This window comes from Capricornis sumatraensis, chromosome 14 (assembly GCF_032405125.1).
Source record: "Capricornis sumatraensis isolate serow.1 chromosome 14, serow.2, whole genome shotgun sequence".
In the NCBI taxonomy this organism is placed as follows: Eukaryota; Metazoa; Chordata; class Mammalia; order Artiodactyla; family Bovidae; genus Capricornis; species Capricornis sumatraensis.
Window position 1 is genome coordinate 36447120 of NC_091082.1, and position 18719 is coordinate 36465838.

The following is an 18719-nucleotide window of genomic DNA, read 5'->3' on the forward strand; positions in this document are numbered from 1 at the left end:
TACGCATGGTTACCCTCCCAATGGACTCTGAACTTTGTGCTCGGTGTCTATAGAAGCGGCATACCAATGGGAAACCAGACCCCCGGATAAAAGAGCCTCAGGATTTGGACTCTCCATTGCCTAAAAGAATATGCTAATTATCTCTGTAACAGAACAAAGTCGTAAATTTCATTATGTTTATCGGGATATGACCACAGTCCTATTGATAAATGTCCGCTGTTTATCTAGTCTTGTGACACTTGAATAATGGGTTAACTTTGATCGTATCTCTCTTTTACCTTGTCCAGACTAGTTTCAAGGAATCTGGGGAGGTGGGTTTGAGCAAGTACACTTACGGTATATAAAGTGAAAAAAAAAAGTGAAGTGAAGTCACTCAGTCGTGTCCGGACTCTTTTCAACCCCGTGGACTGTAGCCTACCAGGCTCTTCCATCCATGGGATTAGATAAGAATACTGGAGTGGGTTGCCATTTCCTCCTCCATAGGGTATATACTACTACTACTAAGTCGCTTCAGTTGTGTCCAACTCTGTGCGACCCCATAGACGGCAGCCCACCAGGCTCCCCCGTCCCTGGGATTCTCCAGGCAAGAACACTGGAGTGGGTTGCCATTTCCTTCTCCAATAGTGTATATAAGGTTTTCACAAAAACTGGTAGGGGTCCTTGGCTAAGAGGATACTCTGCCTTGGGCCTGCCGGTGTAATAAACTGCACTCCACTATCTGCATTGTCCTTCTGAGTGAGTTTGTTTCCTGGAACACATGGCTACAACATAAGAAAACTGGTTAGAGCCAACTAGGTCCAAGATGGCGGAGCTGACTGTCACTAGACCTTGAGCCTTGGTATTTACGCCCATTGTGACACATCAACAAGCTAAATGATACACCCATCAACATTGACTAAACCTGACCAAGTGTTCTAAACCCTTTTAATTGATATTTTTTGATAAAACTTCCTAAATCGAATTCTTTTGAAGTTCTTTTGACCTCTAGCTAACTTTGGGGTGCTTCAGAGGCCCCCTGAAACATCCCAAAGAGAGATATTAAACTGTGTTTATTTGGTTGGTTAAATTACATGGAAGAGATTATCAAATGAGTAATAAATCCTCTCATGTTATAATGTATGGTAAAATTACTAATACAGATATCCTAGAAATTATGTGGAGTTCTTAACATTCTGATATGTCCTGGTATTATAATGGAAAACCTGATGACTTCACAAAAGTTAACAAAGGACTGAATGAACCAGCAAATATATTTATAACTTTTATGGTTTCTATCTGAAAAATTACAGGTTTGAATCTTGTGTTTTCCAGGAGTAGGGAAAACCTTCCTTTCAAACTAATTATGATAATAATTTAGTAAAATTATATGTTATAAACAAAACAATTATATTTTCTCTCTATCTGACTCCTCCAGAGATTTGAAACTCTTAGGTTTCCAGTAAGTTTATCAAATGAGTTAGGAAGGTTATCTCACTAACAGGTACAAAAATCTCAAGGAATTTTTGAGAACTTAAAAAGGGAAGGATTCACCTAGATTTGTTAGGAAAAATCTGTGATAAGCCTTTGGTGTGAGTTTCCCAGCCCTGTTTTATTTTAAAAATTCAGTGAGACTATAAATGTTTCAACAAAATAAAAAGTCTATGATCAATTATGGTTATATAAATCATCAGACCAAAATTAGTGAGAACAGATCTATTTTGCAAACAAGCTAGACTTAATTTGGTTATATTTGATAAAAAATGAGGGTAATTTTAGGGAGAAAAAAATATTTCAATAAATGTTAAACCCCAGTTTGTTAAGGGAGGTCTGCATGTAGTAGGACTCATTTCTTGGATAGTTCTTTGCTGTTAAGTGATATTAATGTAAAATTTAATTGAATTCTTAAAGAACACCCTAAGTTTGTTTTTGAAGCTTATCTCAGTAATCTATCTTTGGATGAAGATCAGATGCCTCATGACCTGCAACCAGGACTGGAAAAAGACATAATTTAAGGGACTGTCTCCAACCTGGATGGAAGGACTCTTTTTATCAGGTACTCTTAACTAGCTCATGCACAATGAAACTGAAGGGAAATTAACTCTTAGACTAATTCCCACTTCCAAAGGTCCCTACACTGGATTGGTCTATAGAGAAGATAGCTGACCTGATCTCACCTTAAAATGATGCTCAGAGGAGAAACTACACTACACCAGGATGAGAAGACGACAACAGCAGAGGCAGACAGCTTGCCCAAGATGCTGGACCTGATTCGTATGATCATTTATAATGTTTTCTTGACTTCTTAGACCTTTGCATATAAATCAAATGCTTTTCTATCATTGGCCTGATCCTATGCTAATTTTAGAAATCAGTCCAATTGTTGGGTTTGTGGCCAATTACCTGTGTCTAGTTCTGGGTTACCTTGGTAAATTTCTCAAGACTCTAACTTGTTGGCCCTGAGAAAATTTACTTAAAAAAAAATTATAGTCATATCCAGGTCACTGTGATATTACTAGATGAGATTCCCTCACCAGGCCAATTAATAATGCCTGCTCTGACTCTGGCCTTAAATTTGAGCTTTCTTCTGTTACTCAAGCTCAAGCAGAACAACAAGCAAAGTTTCAGCAAAGGAGGAAAAAATCTCCCACAATTATGGGATGGATTTATATAGATAACACTAGGCTATGGTAATTTAGGTTTAAAGTCTCCTCTGTGTTGGAAACAATTAAATCATACTAAGGGTAGTCAGTCTAGTAACACTAGAAAACTGGGCTATGTGCCTTATAGAAGGTGCCAATGTATAATTTTCCTGGAAGACAAAGATTCTACAGAGTAGACTAAGTCAGATGACCTGAGATACACTGGGCTACATCTAATGGAAGCTCTTAACTTAAGTCTTACTTGTGACTTTACTAATACTGCTGGCTATGTTATTTGTATTTTACCTGTTTTACACAATTGCTGTTTCTTACAGTCCCAAATGTGTGACTGAGGCCTCTGATAGAATAATATATATTTGCATATGAGATCAATGATGGTAACAGTGTAACTCTAGATATGGGAAGAAGCAATGAGAGGGAATATTGTCCTGGACCAAGAGGCTAGTAAGACAGGTGGTCCAGGGAATTTGGGATACTGTTTTATGGCCTAGTCCAGTAACAGCACACTGAGTGGCCTATCATCAAAATCTTTGCCAAACCTGAGAATGGACATTCTCAGCACCATGGGATAAAATGGTGATGAAATGCCCCCCTTAAAATCATGGTCAAGTTTAAAAGCTAAAAGAGATTCTGCCAACTGAAAACTGACACTTGCCATCTACATCTACAAAGATTAAATCATGGCCACTGCAACTGCTGACTTTCAATGCCCCTGAAAGGAGTTCAGGGTGAAAATCAGGAATGAGGCACTCTGCTTTTTATGAGTTCCAATTCTTGCATCTTCTCATACCTAGAGAAACACAGACGTCATTAATGGTGACATCTGCTTTGGCTATTAAGGAAAATTTTTACAATTAAAAGTCAAAATAGAGTAGCTATGGTTCAGACATCCTGGGAAATAACTAGGTGACACTATGAGTGTAATTTCAGATTAGACATATTGCTAAACACTTGAGTTTTCTGAGTCGTGTCAGGCTTAGATGCCACCATTCTCAAAACAGTGTCTGCTGGAAGCTAGTAACTGCAACCTTACTTTTTATAAAACCAGGCAACTGGCTACTTGGCTACAAGTCTCCCTGAAGTGCCAGGTCCAGACTGGGTTTCAGGCCTATTCTTCTAAAAAGAAATAAGATTTATTTTGCCTGTTAAAATTCCAGTTATGCCTCCTCCAGCTACTTCTAATTGGGTCTGTTACAACAAAATGGCAGACCAAGGAACTGAGATTTTAATCATACAAGACTCAGATCTAGAACTTGGAACTCAGGAATACTTCCAGTTCAGTGTCTATTCTCCAAGCTGAGGCAGTCCTATGCCCCATTTTGACAGGAAGTTATCACAGTCATAGTTGCCCAGTTCCCTAAATTAAAACTGAGCGGGACTCTGTGGGGCTCTGGGGCTCTGTGTTCTCCATTTCTTGTCTGTAGGATATAGGCTTCATTCAGCCTCCTTGACCTTCCCTGAGTTCCAAAGGGTGGATTCAAACAAGCTAAACAGGGAAGGGAGGGGATACAGAAACAGGAGAAGCAATCAAGGCTGTTGGTACAGCCTTGAGACAGGGTCCTGGTTCCTACTCAAAGAAATATGCATAACAATGTCTTTGAGTTCTTCCACAGAACTGGAGTCCCCACTCAGGTGCAGGATGGTAACTTCAGACTAAACACAAGATTCCTGGACCACAGCTCTGTTGTTTCACCACCAACCAATCAAAAAAAAAAAAAAAAAGTCACAAACCCTGCAGCCCTCACCCCAAATGTTGCCTCCTGTTTCTGGGGACCAGTGATGACCATCCTGTTAGGTCTTCTGTTTGGCCCCTGTCTATTTGATCTCTGAGAGGAGTCAACTAAAGTGCTGTTATTATAAGGGTGAATGCTGGTTTCAGTCAAGGAAAAAAAAAATACCTTGACTTAGATCAGGTAGAGAGAGACTTCTTCTCTGCTAGGCAGGCCTATGCCCATGCACAACAGGAAGAAGTTACAGAAGAAAGAGACCTCCACCCCAATTCCCAAGAAGTATCTTGAGTATGAAGTCTCTCAGTGGGGAGTTGTTAGGGGAAGCACACTGATTGAAACCGTCCACCCTGGCCAGGCACGATAGTAACCATTTGCATGAGTTGTTTTACGACAGGAAATCCTGGTAAGGAACACGGAACTAATAAGCCACCAACAATCAGAAGAGTTCAGGAAAGATCAAAAGGAGACACCACATGTCCGACCACCTCCCAAAATCCTCCTCTCTGGCATCCATCGTGGCTGAACAAGGTGTGCACCACCAGGAAGGACTCTGAGTCAGAATGATTGGCTAAAGACAACCCAGAAACTAATCCCATCACCATAAAACCCAAGACTGCGAGCCACAGTGGCAGAGCTGTTCTCCTGGGTTCCCTTACCCTACTGCTCTCCACCCAGGTGCCCTTTCCCAATAAAATCTCTTGCTTTGTCAGCACATGTGTCTCCTTGGACAATTCATTTCTGAGTGTTAGACAAGAGCCCAGGTTTGGGCCCTGGAAGGGAGTCCCCCTTCCTGCAACACTATGAATGGAGATGATCCAAAGAATGAATCCTTGAATTGCTCCCACCAAGTCAAATGGCAGGTGCTCTTGATCCCTAATCCTCCGGGATTTAGAAACTTCCAGGGAGGCACCTTTTGCATACATTTTTGCTTCTTCTTATACCAATAATCCATGGTTATTGTAGAAAAATTAGAAGTTAGATCAAATGGAAAAATGAACATTGCCTTTAATCCCATAACCTAACGAGAACCAGTGTGGCTGTTTTGGAATGTGACTCTACACCTTTTTTTTCCTATGCCTTAAGGCACAGCTTAACTTTAATTTCCAAAACAGTTATGAACTCATGCTCTATGTGAACAGGTCAGGTTGTGTATGAACAGGAGATGCAAAAACCAAAATAATTCTGTTATAGGATTGTGGGATTATGTGCAGTTTTCAATTCATTCAAAATTATCTTTTAATGTTGTTACTTCATCTTTTCAGATGAATAGAATCTGCTATTCATATGCTATTAATCAGCTTTGTACATCAACATAGAAAAGCCATGAACTTCAGTAAGTCAGACAGTGGGAAAATTACAGGTCACTTCTAATGAGATTTGGCTCAATGTCTGCATTAGGTTTTTTTTTTTTTTTTATTGCTGCCATAACAATTTATCACAAATTTAGTGGCCTAAAGCAAAGCAAATTTGTTATCTCACATCCTGTGGGTCAGAGATCTGAGTGGACCAAGCTGGTTTCTGTGCTCCAGGTCCCACAGGCCAAATCAAGGTGTCAACTGATCTGGGTTCCTATCTGGAGGCTCTTGGGGAAGAATCAGCATTGAGTCTCGTTTAGGTTGTTGGAAGAATTTGGTTCCATGTAGCTGTAGGACTAAGGTCCCTTTTCCTTGCTGACTGTCAAGTTACTCTCATTCCCTGGCTCATGGTCCTTTTCATCTTGAAACCCACAATGGAAGATGGAGTCCTTCTGAAGCTTTGAATCTCTTGACCTCCCCTTCTGCCTCCAGCTGGAGAGTTCTCTGCTTTCGTGTGATTAGATGGGGTATACCTGAATAATCCAAGATAATCTCCCTATTTTAAGATCTGTAGCCTTAATTACATTTGCCGTGGCCCTGTGCCATGTAACAGGACATAGTCACAGGTTCTAAGGATTGGGGGGCATGGACATATTTGGAGAGAATATTCTGTCTGCCATACTGTCTCTCTGTGCTGATGAGCACATCCTAACATGTTGAAATGGAACTAGTCTCCTCGATGTTTTTTAGCTCATTGGATGATGTGAGCAGGCCCATCCTTGCCACTGATTGCATGTGACTGAGAGTCCACAGTCCTTTTAGAGTCGCAGATACATCACTGAGTAGCTGGGAGAATTCTTTGGATGATTTTGATATGCTTCTTGTAGAGACAGCGGCTGTATGACCTGGTACTCACAACAGGCCAAGTGGCAGGTCTTCATTTTGTTGTCTTAGGAAGGTAATATAGCCACTTGCAAGTCAGAGACAAATTTTCTCTCCCTACCTCCAACAATAGGCTTGCCATGTCCTCAAATCCTGGCTGGTTTTTCCCTCTGCTATTCAGATGCTATTAATTAGCTTTGTACATCAACATAGAAAAGCTATGAACTTCAGTAAGTCAGACATAAGGAAACCCCACTGAGCAGAGAAAGTAAACATAGTAGAATTGCCAGACGTGCATGTTAATTAATTCCTGTGTCATCAGCAGAGCATGCTTACTGGGGCATGTTGAATCTCTACTCCATAGATTTGCGTTGCCTCAGCCTTGATTTCTTCATCAGAAAAATGGGAATAATAATACCTACCTCAAGAAATAGTTGCAAAAAAAAAAAAAAAAGAAATAGTTGCAAGAATTAAGTGACATAAAGTATAAGATGTTGCCTAGCATGGCTGCCAGGTTCAGAGTGAATGCTCAGTAAATGTTCACTTGCCTGCCCTGTCCCCAGAACCATCCCCTAGGAGTTGGGGGTCCTTGGTCACCCCCTTTCTTCAGATCATTATATTGCTCTCATTCCTCATTATTGTTCCCTCTCTCCTATGTAAGGAACACTAGAAAATAAATACAGGGACTTCCCTGGTGGTCCAGTGGTTAAGAAGCTGCCTGCCAATGCAGGGGATGCAGGTTTGATCCCTGGCTGGGGAACTAAGATCCCACCAGGCCCTTGCATGGCAACTACTGAGCTGTGCACTCTGGAGCCCACGTGCCACAATGAAAGATCCTGCATGCTGCAACTAAGACCTGATGGGGCACTTGTGCCAAGGAAGCTGGAGCCGTAGGTGTGGAGTGTAGCAAAAATTTAAAAAAATTTTTTAAAGAAATTAAATACACAGACACAAAGTGAAACATCACTTCTATTTTATTTCAGCAGATTATCTACATGCAATTGTTTTCTTTTTGCTAAGTTTCAGAAAACCATGTAAATACATGTGAGTTCTGGTGATAAGTTTTCTAAAACAGTGGAAGAAATAACCTAAATATTTTAGCACAGGCAATGCTCTGTCTCCAGAGAGGCAGAGGAGTGGGTGAGGGTAGGGTTGTTCGATCCCCAGGGTGATGAAGTCCTAAAGCCAAATCCCAAATCCTCCTTTTTAAAAGGAAATGGTGGCCCAAGGTCACAGTTTATGGCCCTATTAGATACAGAAATCAGGTGTCCTAATTCCCCGTCCACTGCCCTTAGGCTCAACCCCTTCATCCTCCCTTCTAGCACTCTCTCAGGGGAATGGGGACCCAAGTATATTTACAAAAGCCCAGAATAGGTCAACATTTTGGTGAGTGGGGATTCTTTTTAGATTTTCTCCCTGCCTAGGGGAAACAGAGGGATTTTTTGTTTGGTTTGGTTTTAATTCATCACGTGATAGAGTAAGTCAGTTGATTTTCCCAGTTCTCATTATAGGGTGTGTTGTCCCATACTCAGGTGAGAATTTGCTAGAGAACAGAAACTCGGAGCTGACAGTCTGTCCATGCTCAGTTGTATCCTTTATACAAGTTGGCTGAAATTTCCTTCTACAGCTCTGCCACCCGGGTTGCATTAGTTACTCTCATGTAAGTGCTCAGGGCGGGTGATGGACAGGAGGGCAAGAAACGGAAGAACACACAAGAAAGTTACAGGAGGTGCACTCAAGTGATTGATGCAGGGCTAACTTGCTAAGTAGAAAATTAAGACCTATGTTAAGACCTGCTTTGTGCACGTGCCTAGTTAGAGGCCTTCATGCTACACGCCACAACCTACGGCTCCAGCTTCCTTGGCACAAGTGCCCCATCTGAAGCACAGCTGCACGTCTGCACCCTCATGTTGGGCAGGCTGACCACCTGGGGCTGGAGTCGGCCTCCCTCCTGGATGCTGACAATCATGGGCAGCGAGGTCGTCTCCGAGGCGATGCACTGTCGAGGCCCCAGAAAAGGCCACTTGAAGGTCAGGGACTCTGGGGGCTGCTGGCAGGTGCCCACACACTCATAGGCCAGGAAGCCTGGGGGCTCCAGGACCCAGTTCTCAGCCCACCTCATCCCCCGCAGGTCAATGTACATCTCCTGGCGGCAGCAGCGGGTGCCCTCGGTCACCGGTGCCTTAGGATCACAGTTTCCTTGAGCTCTGGGGGGTGTGGCAAAGAGAAGCAGAGTCAGAGGTCAGCTGGGAAAGCAGGCGTGAGGGGGCCAAGGGCAGGGCTTAGTGGGGCATCTGGAGGGAGAATTATGATCCATCCCTCACTACAAAAGAACTGGAGGACTTCCCTGGTGGTTCAGTGGTTAAGAATCCCCCTGCCAATGCAGGGGACGTGGGTTCGATCCCTGGTCTGGGAAGATTCCACATGCCTGGGAGCAACTAAACCCGTGGGCCACAACTACAGAATGCTGCGCGCCTAGAGCCTGTGCTCTGTAATGAGAGAAGCCGCCACAATGAGGAGCCTGCACACTACAGCCAGAGGGTAGCCACCACTCACTGCAATTAGAGAAAGCCCGCACAGCAACGAAGACCCAGCACAGCCAAAAAGTAATTAATTAAAATTTAAAAACTGAATATTTGTGACAAGTGCTGAATGAATAAACATATCTGAAACATAAGTCATAAATCGGTTACTGTTTTATAATGGTCTCCTATGATGCCAGGCACTGAACTAGGTACTTTCAGCATCATCCCTATTACACCTGAGGACACAGAGACCAAAAATGTTAACTGACATGCCAGAGGCTCTGCAGCCAGTAGAAAGCAGAGTTAAATGAACCTAGGCTGTATGATTGCAAAGGCCTGTTATTAACCACTCTACTGCCCAGCAAGGTCCACTCCAAAGCCTCATCTACTCCAAATAGCTAATGTGTCCCATGAGGAAAGAATTCAGGAAAGCTTTTCAACCTTGTGCTGTGCTTAGTCACTCAGTCGTGTCTGACTCTTTGTGACCCCACGGACTGTAACCTGCCAGGATCCTCTGTTCTTGGCGATTCTCCAGGCAAGAATACTGGAGTGGGTCGCCATGCCCTCCTCCAGAGGATTCTCCCAACCCAGGGATCGAACCCAGGTCTCCCGCATTGCAGGTAGATTCTTAACCATCTGAACCACCAGGGAAGCCCTTAGTAACCACTAATGGCTTTTAATCTTTCAAAGAATTAATTAGAGAAAAGGGTAGAGTGAAAATAGATGATTACAATAATGAATATGTAACAATGACAACATAAAACCCATTGACAATATCTGAAGGTATTTTCAACATAATGTTTAAATAATAAAAATGTCTGCCATTAGAAACTCTGACATAGGGTGAGGAATCAGTTGCGTCCTGGGGCTATCAACCTCTGCTCCCCAGCCGGTCCCGCCCACCGAGGGGCCTGGACCACCCAGTCCACCGGCAGCCTGCCCCGGGCCTACCCGTAGTCCCTGAGGTCCAGGGTGTGCAGCTCCAGCTGGGGCTCCCCCTGCCGGCCGCTCGACGGCCCCTGGGGAGCGAAGCGGACCAGCCTGTGGGCGCTGGAGGCCAGCGGGCCCAGGTGCTCCCGCTGCACCAACACCTGCAGGAGCAGCGGCTGCCGGGGGCTGCGCAGCTGCTGCCAGAAGTTCACCGCCTCGGTCACGTCCAGGGCCTTCCAGCCGCTCTCGTGGATGGACACCAGCCTGCGACACCGCACGGAGGGAGACACAGGCCCGCGCTCAGGCGTGGGGACTGGGACTGCCCGGGGTGGCCCCGGGGGCGGCACCTCTCCCACCCGCTCCTGCGTGTCCCCGCCCGGACCGAGCCGCCCCTCCTCCCGCCCCGGGCCCAGCCCTCCTTCCCTCCCCACCAGCCCCGCACCGCAGCCGCGACCTCCGCACCTGGAGTCGATGAGGGCGGTGCGGTTGGAGCCGTCGTCGCGGACGTGCAGCCACTGGACGGTGACCCGGGCGCGGTCGCTGCGCGGGAAGAGGCGCTCGTGTCTGCGGAGCGCGGTCCTGGGGACCGGCTCCTGGAAGAGGCGCAGCACGGCCTGCACCAGCTCGCTGCGGGGCGGCAGCCGCTGCTCCATGTCGAACACCAGCAAGTATGAGGACGCCTCGGACTCCAGGAACCTGCCAACCACCTCTGGGGACAGGAGCGAGGTCAGCGGGGTCATCGGGGCCCCTCTAAGCACCAGGCAAGCTCTGAGGGTGTGAGGCCACTGAGGTGGTGGCCAGGCTGGCAGAGACCAGCCCCCTGCTCTGTCCCCATGGGCAAAGGCCAATTACCTGAAAATCCGTCTTGTTTTTAACAACCTCGGCCCAGCGGGAAGGCTGGCGGGGCTGAACAGGCTGCCTCAGCTGAGATGCTGAAGACCAGACTCCTCACCTGGGGGCACCTGGCCTTGGGTGTAGCTCTGGGCACGGAAGAAGTGAGTCCAGGCCCAGGGAGGTAAGAGGCTGAGGAGGACTCAGGATGCCAGCTTCCCTGACAACTGAGTACCTTCCCATCACACTTCAGTGTTGTTCCTACACCTTTCCCTCCACAGTAATATCTCCCTCCACTTTAATATTCACATTGCTGCGAGATGGGGCAGATAATCACATCAGTGTTCCAGAGGAGCAAACAGAAAAGAAAACTGTGATTCTAAAGCTGTTTGCTCAAGGTCAGGCTACTAGTATCAGAGTGAAAAGGGGACCTGAGAAGCCCTGACTCTACCGCACCTCCCTGAGGCTTCCCAGCCAGGGTTCTTGCCACACCCACCCTCTCCCATTGGCTTTGCTTGCTCTTCTCCATCCTCATCTTCTCTGATGCCGTGGCTTTGTCAGCTGGTCCAGCCCAGCCCAGCTCCTCCTGGCCCTGAGAGGTGGGGTCCTCCGTGCAGACAGAGACCAGGGGCCCAGGCCTGCCGTCCTCACAGGCCATGGTCCCCCCTCACTGCCCCGTGGACCCTGCACTCCAGACGCCCCCCAATCCTCACCACCACAAGGACCAGGCTGCAGCAGGAGGGCGGGCCTCACCTCGGAAGTTCTGGCTGAACCTCTTCCCCCGGGAGCGCGCCCCATGGCCACGCTGCAGCAGGGCCACGTACTGGGTCCTCACGTGGGCGGGGATGACCAGCCCCTCCACGGTGGCCTTGTCCACGATGGGGACCTTGCTGAGGTGCAGCTGCTGCAGCAGGCTGTCCAGGATCCACTCCTCAGTCAGGGCCGCCCCGTGGCCAGCCAAGGGCAGCACCCAGAGGGCCCAGCAGAGCCACAGGGGCTGCATGGCACTGCTGGGGAGAAGGAGGGGCAGAGTGGACGTGACTCCAGAAGAGGCTCCAGGACGGTCCTGGCAGCGGCAGCGGGGTGTGCTGAGAGCCAGGCTGGGTCAGCTTTATAGCAGCCCTGGGCTGGGCCAGGATGGTGGGAGGGGGGAGAGGCTGGGAGGAAGGGAGGTCACACCCCTCGGACCTCCTGGGAGCTCAGCATCCAGACAGGTCCCTGAGCCCAAGGAGGGGGCTGTCTAGAAGGGCACAAAGGGCTGTCTGGATGCCACACAGACCTGGGGCCTCTGACTGTTGCTCTCTGGCAGCTCAATAATAATTTTAGTGCCTGTTGAATTTCCCTGATCCTACCCTAGTCCTTAGTCTATGAAAAAGTGAGCCTAGCCTGTGACAATGAGTGTCCTGAAGGCCAGTCTGGGTCTAGGTTTGCTCACTGACAGGAAGGAAGGAGGGAAAGTGTTCTGCATTGCTGCCTCTTCTACGCCAGGCCCCATTAAGGCACTTTCACAGAAGCCCCTTGAGTCACCACCCTCCGTTCTTCAGTGCCTGCAAGCCCCCTCCCACTCCTTTTGCAGTCCCTCAGGGGACTCTGTCCTTCCTCGTGGCAGAAGGAAGCTAGACGCCATGAGGACAGGACAGCTGGCAGCTCAGCTCTGTTGGTTCCAAGAGAAGGAATTTCTCCAAGCATCTCGGTAACCACAGGACTGCAGAGAGGTTTCCCCCGACCCCGCAAGCACAGCATGGTTCTGGGGAGCCCTCTGAGCAGTGACCCTACCTTGGGTACATGGCGTCAGCGCTCAATTTGAGCCCAGGTCACGCCCGGATTCAGAACACAGGAGAGGAATCTGGAAAGCAGGGGTCAGAGCTACCCAGAGTTGCATCCTGTCCAAAGTCACAGGAGCACGTGGGGAGAGAAGCCCCGGTGCCACCTCAAACGCACAGTTGAGACTGGCAGGGCTTAATGGTGGGCCTGCTGCTCGCTGGCTGTTTGACCTGCTAACAAGCTCCCTAACTTCTCAGTGCCTCAGTTTCTTCTCTGAAGGAGGTGATGACAGGTCTACTTCCTAAGGCTAGTGTGAAAGTGTTAGCCACTCAGTCATCCAACTCGTTACGACCTCATGGACTGTAACCCACTAGGCTCCTCTGTCCATGGACTTCTCCAAGCAAGAATAGTGCAGTGGGTTGCCATTCCCTTCTCCACAGGGTCTTATGGACCCAGGGATCGAACCTGGGTCTCTTGCATTGCAGGCAGACTCTCCAGGGAAGCCCAAGGCTAGTATGAAGATTAAATGAATTACACACCTAAGACATTCAGGGCAGGCCTGGTGTGGTGAGCACCCTAGCGGGTTTGTTCTTGTTCTCACTGGTCTGCTGTTAAGGTCTCAGGGTGCGCCTTTCTAAAAATGAAGACGACAAGGAGAGGAGTCATTTCCTGAGTGTCACTCTGTGCCAGGCACTGTTCTGGGCTCTGAACATGTATTCACAACAGCCCTAGGAGGCAGGTGCCAGCACCCACCAGTCTTCCAGATAGGAAGCCAGAACATGCGCATGAAGGAACCTGCCTGAGCTCGCTCAGCAGGTGGAGGGCGAGGAGGTCAATGCAGGCCTCTGTCCCCGAGGTCCCTCCTGGCATGAGGCCTTTGAGGATGTGCAGGAGGAAGCCCTTCTTGAAACATGATAGCCTCACCTCCTCATGTTCTGTCACATGGCAGATGAGCCATGACGGTGGAAGAGGATGAAGACTGTGGTTGGGGCCAAGGGGCCCAATGGGCAGGGAGCACCCCTCAGCTCCTTCCCAGCACAGGCACTCTGGCCTCCTCTGTGGGCAACTGTGTTACTGGTGGGTCTCTTGTCCCATCCCCCTGCTGCTGTGCTACTCACACATTCCAGGCAGAGGAAGAGAAAAACTTCTGGTGCTTAAGGGAGGAGTTCCTTCCAGAAGAGAGCACAAATTGCCACCATATGCATATGCGTGTACATATATTCAAGCATATGTATATATTTGCACAGGTGCATAAGGTGGGGGGACTTATAATTTGAAGAAAGGGAGGAATAATAATAATGCTGATAATAATCATATTGGCTAATACTGCTTATGAGCTGCACACTGTTCTGAGTGCTTTGCATGCATTAACTCTATCCTCACAACTTGCCATTATTGTTCCCATTTTACAGATGAAGAAACTGAGGCATAAAACTGTCACCTGACATGTCCAAGGTCATACAGCTAGTAAGTGCCAGAGCTCGGGTTATTTGAAGGGAGGAAACAGAGATTCTGTCAAGTACACAGGACAGGATAAGAAGAAATACAGAAATTCAGAGACTGAACTGGAGAGGGGAGAGAAGGCAGATGGGGGAGAGTGGGGAGCCTCTCAGGGGGCAACCCAATCGTGACCTCTGCTGATTCTCTGCTCGCCTTTCCTCTTGCACCTCTGTTTCCTCAGAATTTGAGTGATCCTCAGGGCAGAATTCACATCCCATCTCGGAGTTCATACATCACGTTGTTCTGACACCCCCTGAAATATAAGGTGCCACCTCTGGGTCCAGCCTGAGGGGGCCCTCCTGCCCTCCCTGTGACAAGTGTAGCCTTCTTCAAAAGGAGAACTGTTGCCTTTCTTTACAAGTGATTAGCAGGGAAAGGACTTACTTGGTGCAAACATTTGGGCCTTAAGTCAGGCCAAAAGGTGCAGAAGTGTCACATTTACAGGAGACTCAGGACATGTGGCCCTCAGTCCCCGGAAGTTGTTTTGGGCAGGCATTCCGTAAATATGCACTAGTCCACCCTCGCCACTGGGTGAAAGGAAGCACTGGGGCTTATCACTGGCCAAGGCGGTGCCAAGGATATAACACCCAGGCTGCCCTCGCAGGCCGAGGCCCCCTCGCCAGGCCTCCAGCATCTGGATGTCCGGGAGCTCCGTGGGGCTGGAAGCTCAAAATGAGGCCTTGGCGGGCCCCCATGTTATTTCAGCATGACCTGCTGTCTGAGGGCAGAGGTTGGCCAAGCCCTGGGCTGCAGCTCCCTGACCACGTGCCCACACGAGGCTTTCTTCTGTCAATGAGATGCTTCAGAGCTGAAGGCCTCTGAGAGTCGCCTGGGGTGGGGGTGGGGGGTTAGAAGCCACTTCTCTACCTGGGTAACTGACCAGTTTAATTGAAACTTCATTTTCCAGAAAAAAAAGTTAAGTGAAAGGACCTTCCTCTGCTGGGGTCTCAGCCTTTCCCGGGTATCTCACTGGTGCTTCTAAACTGGCCTCCCAGCTCAGAGCTGACTCTAGAGCCAAGTCTTTGATGGGAATTGGAACTGACCAGGACCAGTGCTGCCTGCATGGATGGGCTTCTGGGGTCTGTTGCTCAGGGAGCTCCTAGGGGCCACTGGTGCCTAGACAGGGGTCCACAGTTCAAAAAATCGAGAATCCTTTCCAATCATGGAGACCTCCCTCAAGGGGAGAGAACCCGCAAGCATGTGTCACCCTCAGAGGATTTGTCCAGCAAGGTGCCCCCATCCCCAACCTGCCCAGAGCGACTTTGTAGAATCAGAGGACTTAATGCTGAAATGGACTGTCGGGTCCATTCTCCTGCCCTGTGGTTTTTAGAGCTAAGAAAATCGAAGCTCAGAGAGGTGACAGCATCTCCAAGCTCACATAGTTAATGATCAATGCCTGCATGAAGTCAGGTCTTCTGATTTCCAGCCTGATTTCCAAACCTTCAAACTATGTCCAGTGCACAGTCCTGCCAGACCTCCTGAAGCCTGCAGGGCGCATCCATCAGCCCCAGGCCGACTGGGAACTCAGTCAACTCAGGGGCGGGGCAGGGGTGGCAGGGAAGGAAGCAGGGGCAGACAGACAGAGGGCAAGTCCCCCAGACCCCTGAGGCTTCCTGGACACAGGCTGCTGGTGCTGAATGTGGATTCCAGGGGGACTAGAGTTCTGCTGGGGAAATAAAATAATTGGGCAATTAGCTAGTGGTGAATGTGGATTGGGAGACTTTTTTCAAGGGACCCATCAGTTGCCTGGAGGAAGAGCAGCTGCCCTTTGTCATGCAGAGTTGGGAACCAGGCTTTCCCTCTGACTGTGGATCTGGGATGGGGGGAGAGTCTGGTCAGCCGTCTGTAGGGTCAGGTTGGGTTTGAAAAGTGGAAAAATTGCAAAATAGCCCCTTCTGATCTCTTGGGAGGGGAGACTACTTTCAAAGCTGTCTAAATCAGACCTCTGTCCCCCAAGGCAAGGTGGAAGGAGTCCATACCGTTTGTGAATCAGTATTGTTAAGGGTCTGAAAAGTTTTTGAAGACTTTTTGTTTTTCCCCCAGAGATACTGTAGTGAATGTTCTAAGTGCAATTGCGTGAATGCTGTACAAGCATGCAATTACTTCACACTCCCGTCTGATTTGTTGGCATGCACAGACATTAGGACTGGGGACACTTCCATAGTCTCCTCCCACTCAGGTGGCCTTTAGGTCAGGGGTCCCCATCCCCCAGTCCATGCGGTACCTGTTCGAGGCCTGTTGGGAATCAGGTTGTACAGGAGGAGGTGAGCAGCGGGTGAGTGAGTGAAGCTTCATCGGTATTTACAGCTGTTCCCCACTGCTCTCCCATCGCCCCCAGATGGGACCATCTAGTCGCAGGGAAAAAAAGCTCATGGCTCCCACTGATTCTGCATTATGGTGATTTGTATAATCATTTCATGATATATCACAGTGTAGCAATAATGGAAATGAAATGCACCATAAATGTAATGCAGTTGAATCATCCCAAAATCATTCCCCTCACAGCCACCCCCCTCCCCCCGAGTCTGTGGAAAAATCATCTTCCACGAAACTGGTCCCTGGTGCCAAAAAGGTTGGGACCGCTGCTCTAGGGTAACCCAGCCTGGCAGCCTGGCTCTGCCTTCCCCAGACCAGGGTCCACGGTGCCTGCAGTGGCGCTCTCTGGCCTGGCGGGGGTGGGTGGCAGTCTTGTGAAGATATCTCATCCTACCATTAAAGAGAACTATAAGCCAGCCTGTTCCAGATGATTCCTCAGCTTCCTGATTCCCTGTGATGAGAGGGAAGAAAGTGACCAGAAAGTCCTGAGGTCTTTTCTAGGCTTGCCCTGAAAATTTGAGAGTAAGAGAAGGCAAAGAGAAAGGATTTTGCTCTCCTTCAGGCAAAAAACCCTTTTTGTGTCTTTCTTTACAGCTTCTGAATATATTCATATTCAAGAACCATGACACAGGACACAGTAGCCCAAGGTACTAATTCTGAACCTTACCCTCTGCCCAGGTGACTCCTAACTTGTCACTCTTGTGGCCACATGGAGCCCAGACAGAGGTCCCTCTCCTCCGAGGTTCAGGGTTCCCAGCCCTGCATCCTGCCCCTCACAGCCACCCTCCACTCAGCATTCTGGCCTCTCAGAGAACACCGCTTGGAGGGTCATCTAGTGACTCATTCTTCATTTGTTTTTTATCTTTGAAATGTTTTCATCTGCAAGCCTCAGCATACGTTTCACTTCCTTTATGAATACCCTTCCTAGTGTTCTGACCACCCCCATCTCTCCTTGCCCAGCTCACCACTATATTCTCTGGATGCACTTGGTCCCTTGTGAAAACAGGGGGATGACAGTCCCTGTGGCATTCTGGAAAGAGACAGGGGTACAGCTCTCCGGACAGAGCACCAGCTCAACAGGAGATGGACAGCCTCCAGGTCCACCTTGTAATCACACTTGACAAGTGCCCAGAAGATAATTTGTACTTCAACTGCACTTGCTAAAAGAGAGAGACAGGTGCAGGGGGTGGAGGACAGGGGAAAGAGAAGAGTGAATGGATGGAAACTAGATACATGAAACCTTAGTCCAGATTAAGGCCACTACTGATTTCAGTTCAGTTCAGTCTCTCAGTCGTGTCCGACTCTTTGCGACCCCATGGACTGCAGCACGTCAGGCTTCCCTGTCCATCACCAACTCCCAGAGCTTGCTCAAACTCAGATCCATCGAGTTAGTGATGCCATCCAACCATCTCATCCTTTGTTTTCCCCTTCTCCTCCTGCCCTCAGTCTTTCCCAGCATCAGGGTCTTTTGTAGTGAGTCAGTTCTTTGCATCAGGGGGCCAAATTATTGGAGCTTCAGCTTCAGCATCAGTCTTTACAATGGATATTCAGGACTGACTTCCTTCAGGATTGACTGGTTGGATCTCCTTACAGCCCAAGGGACTCTCAAGAGTCTTCTCCAACACCACAGTTCAAAAGCATCAACTCTTTGGCACTCAGCTTTCTTTTTAGTCCATCTCTCACATTCATACATGACTACTGGAAAACCATAGCTTTGACTAGACAGACTTTTGTTGGCAAAGCAATGTCTCTGCTTTTTAATATGCTGTCTAGTTTGGTCATGGAGAAGGCAATGGCACCCCACTCCAGTACTCTTGCCTGGAAAATCCTATGGACGGAGGAGCCTGGTAGGCTGCAGTCCACGGGGTCGCTAAGAGTCGGATACGACTGAGCGACTTCACTTTCACTTTCATGCGTTGGAGAAGGAAATGGCAACCCACTCCAGTGTTCTTGCCTGGAGAAACCCAGGGACGGGGGAGCCTGGTGGGCTGCCGTCTATGGGGTCGCACAGAGTTGGACACGACTGAAGTGACTTAGCAGCAGGATGGTCATAGCTTTTCTTCCAAGGAGTAAGTTTCTTTTAATTTCATGGCTGCAGTCACCATCTGCAGTGATTTTGGAGCCCCCCAAAATAAAATCTGTCCCTGTTTCCATTGTTTCCCCATCTATTTATCATGAAGTGATGGGACCAGATGCCATGATCTTTGTTTTGTGAATGTTGAGTTTTAAACCAGCTTTTTCACTCTCCTCTTTCACTTTCATCAAGAGACTCTTTAGTTCTTCTTCACTTTCTGCCATAAGGGTGGT

General features: G+C 48.3%; 1 protein-coding gene across 2 annotated transcripts; it reads right to left on the reverse strand.

Annotated features, from left to right (window-relative positions):
• Window positions 1–8389: 8389 nt before the first annotated feature.
• On the reverse strand, window positions 8390–11835 carry LOC138090657 (left-right determination factor 2-like). Of its 2 annotated transcripts, XM_068986347.1 has the most exons (5): window positions 11586–11835; window positions 10680–10710; window positions 10464–10580; window positions 10023–10265; window positions 8390–8753 (listed from the first exon to the last, which is right to left on the reverse strand). In XM_068986347.1, exons 1-5 carry the CDS (start codon window positions 11833–11835, stop codon window positions 8390–8392), a joined length of 1005 nt encoding a protein of 334 aa, XP_068842448.1. The 2 variants fall into 2 exon arrangements, with proteins under 2 accessions (XP_068842448.1, XP_068842447.1); XM_068986346.1 differs by having other exon boundaries at window positions 10464–10710.
• Between the last annotated feature and the right edge of the window lie 6884 nt (window positions 11836–18719).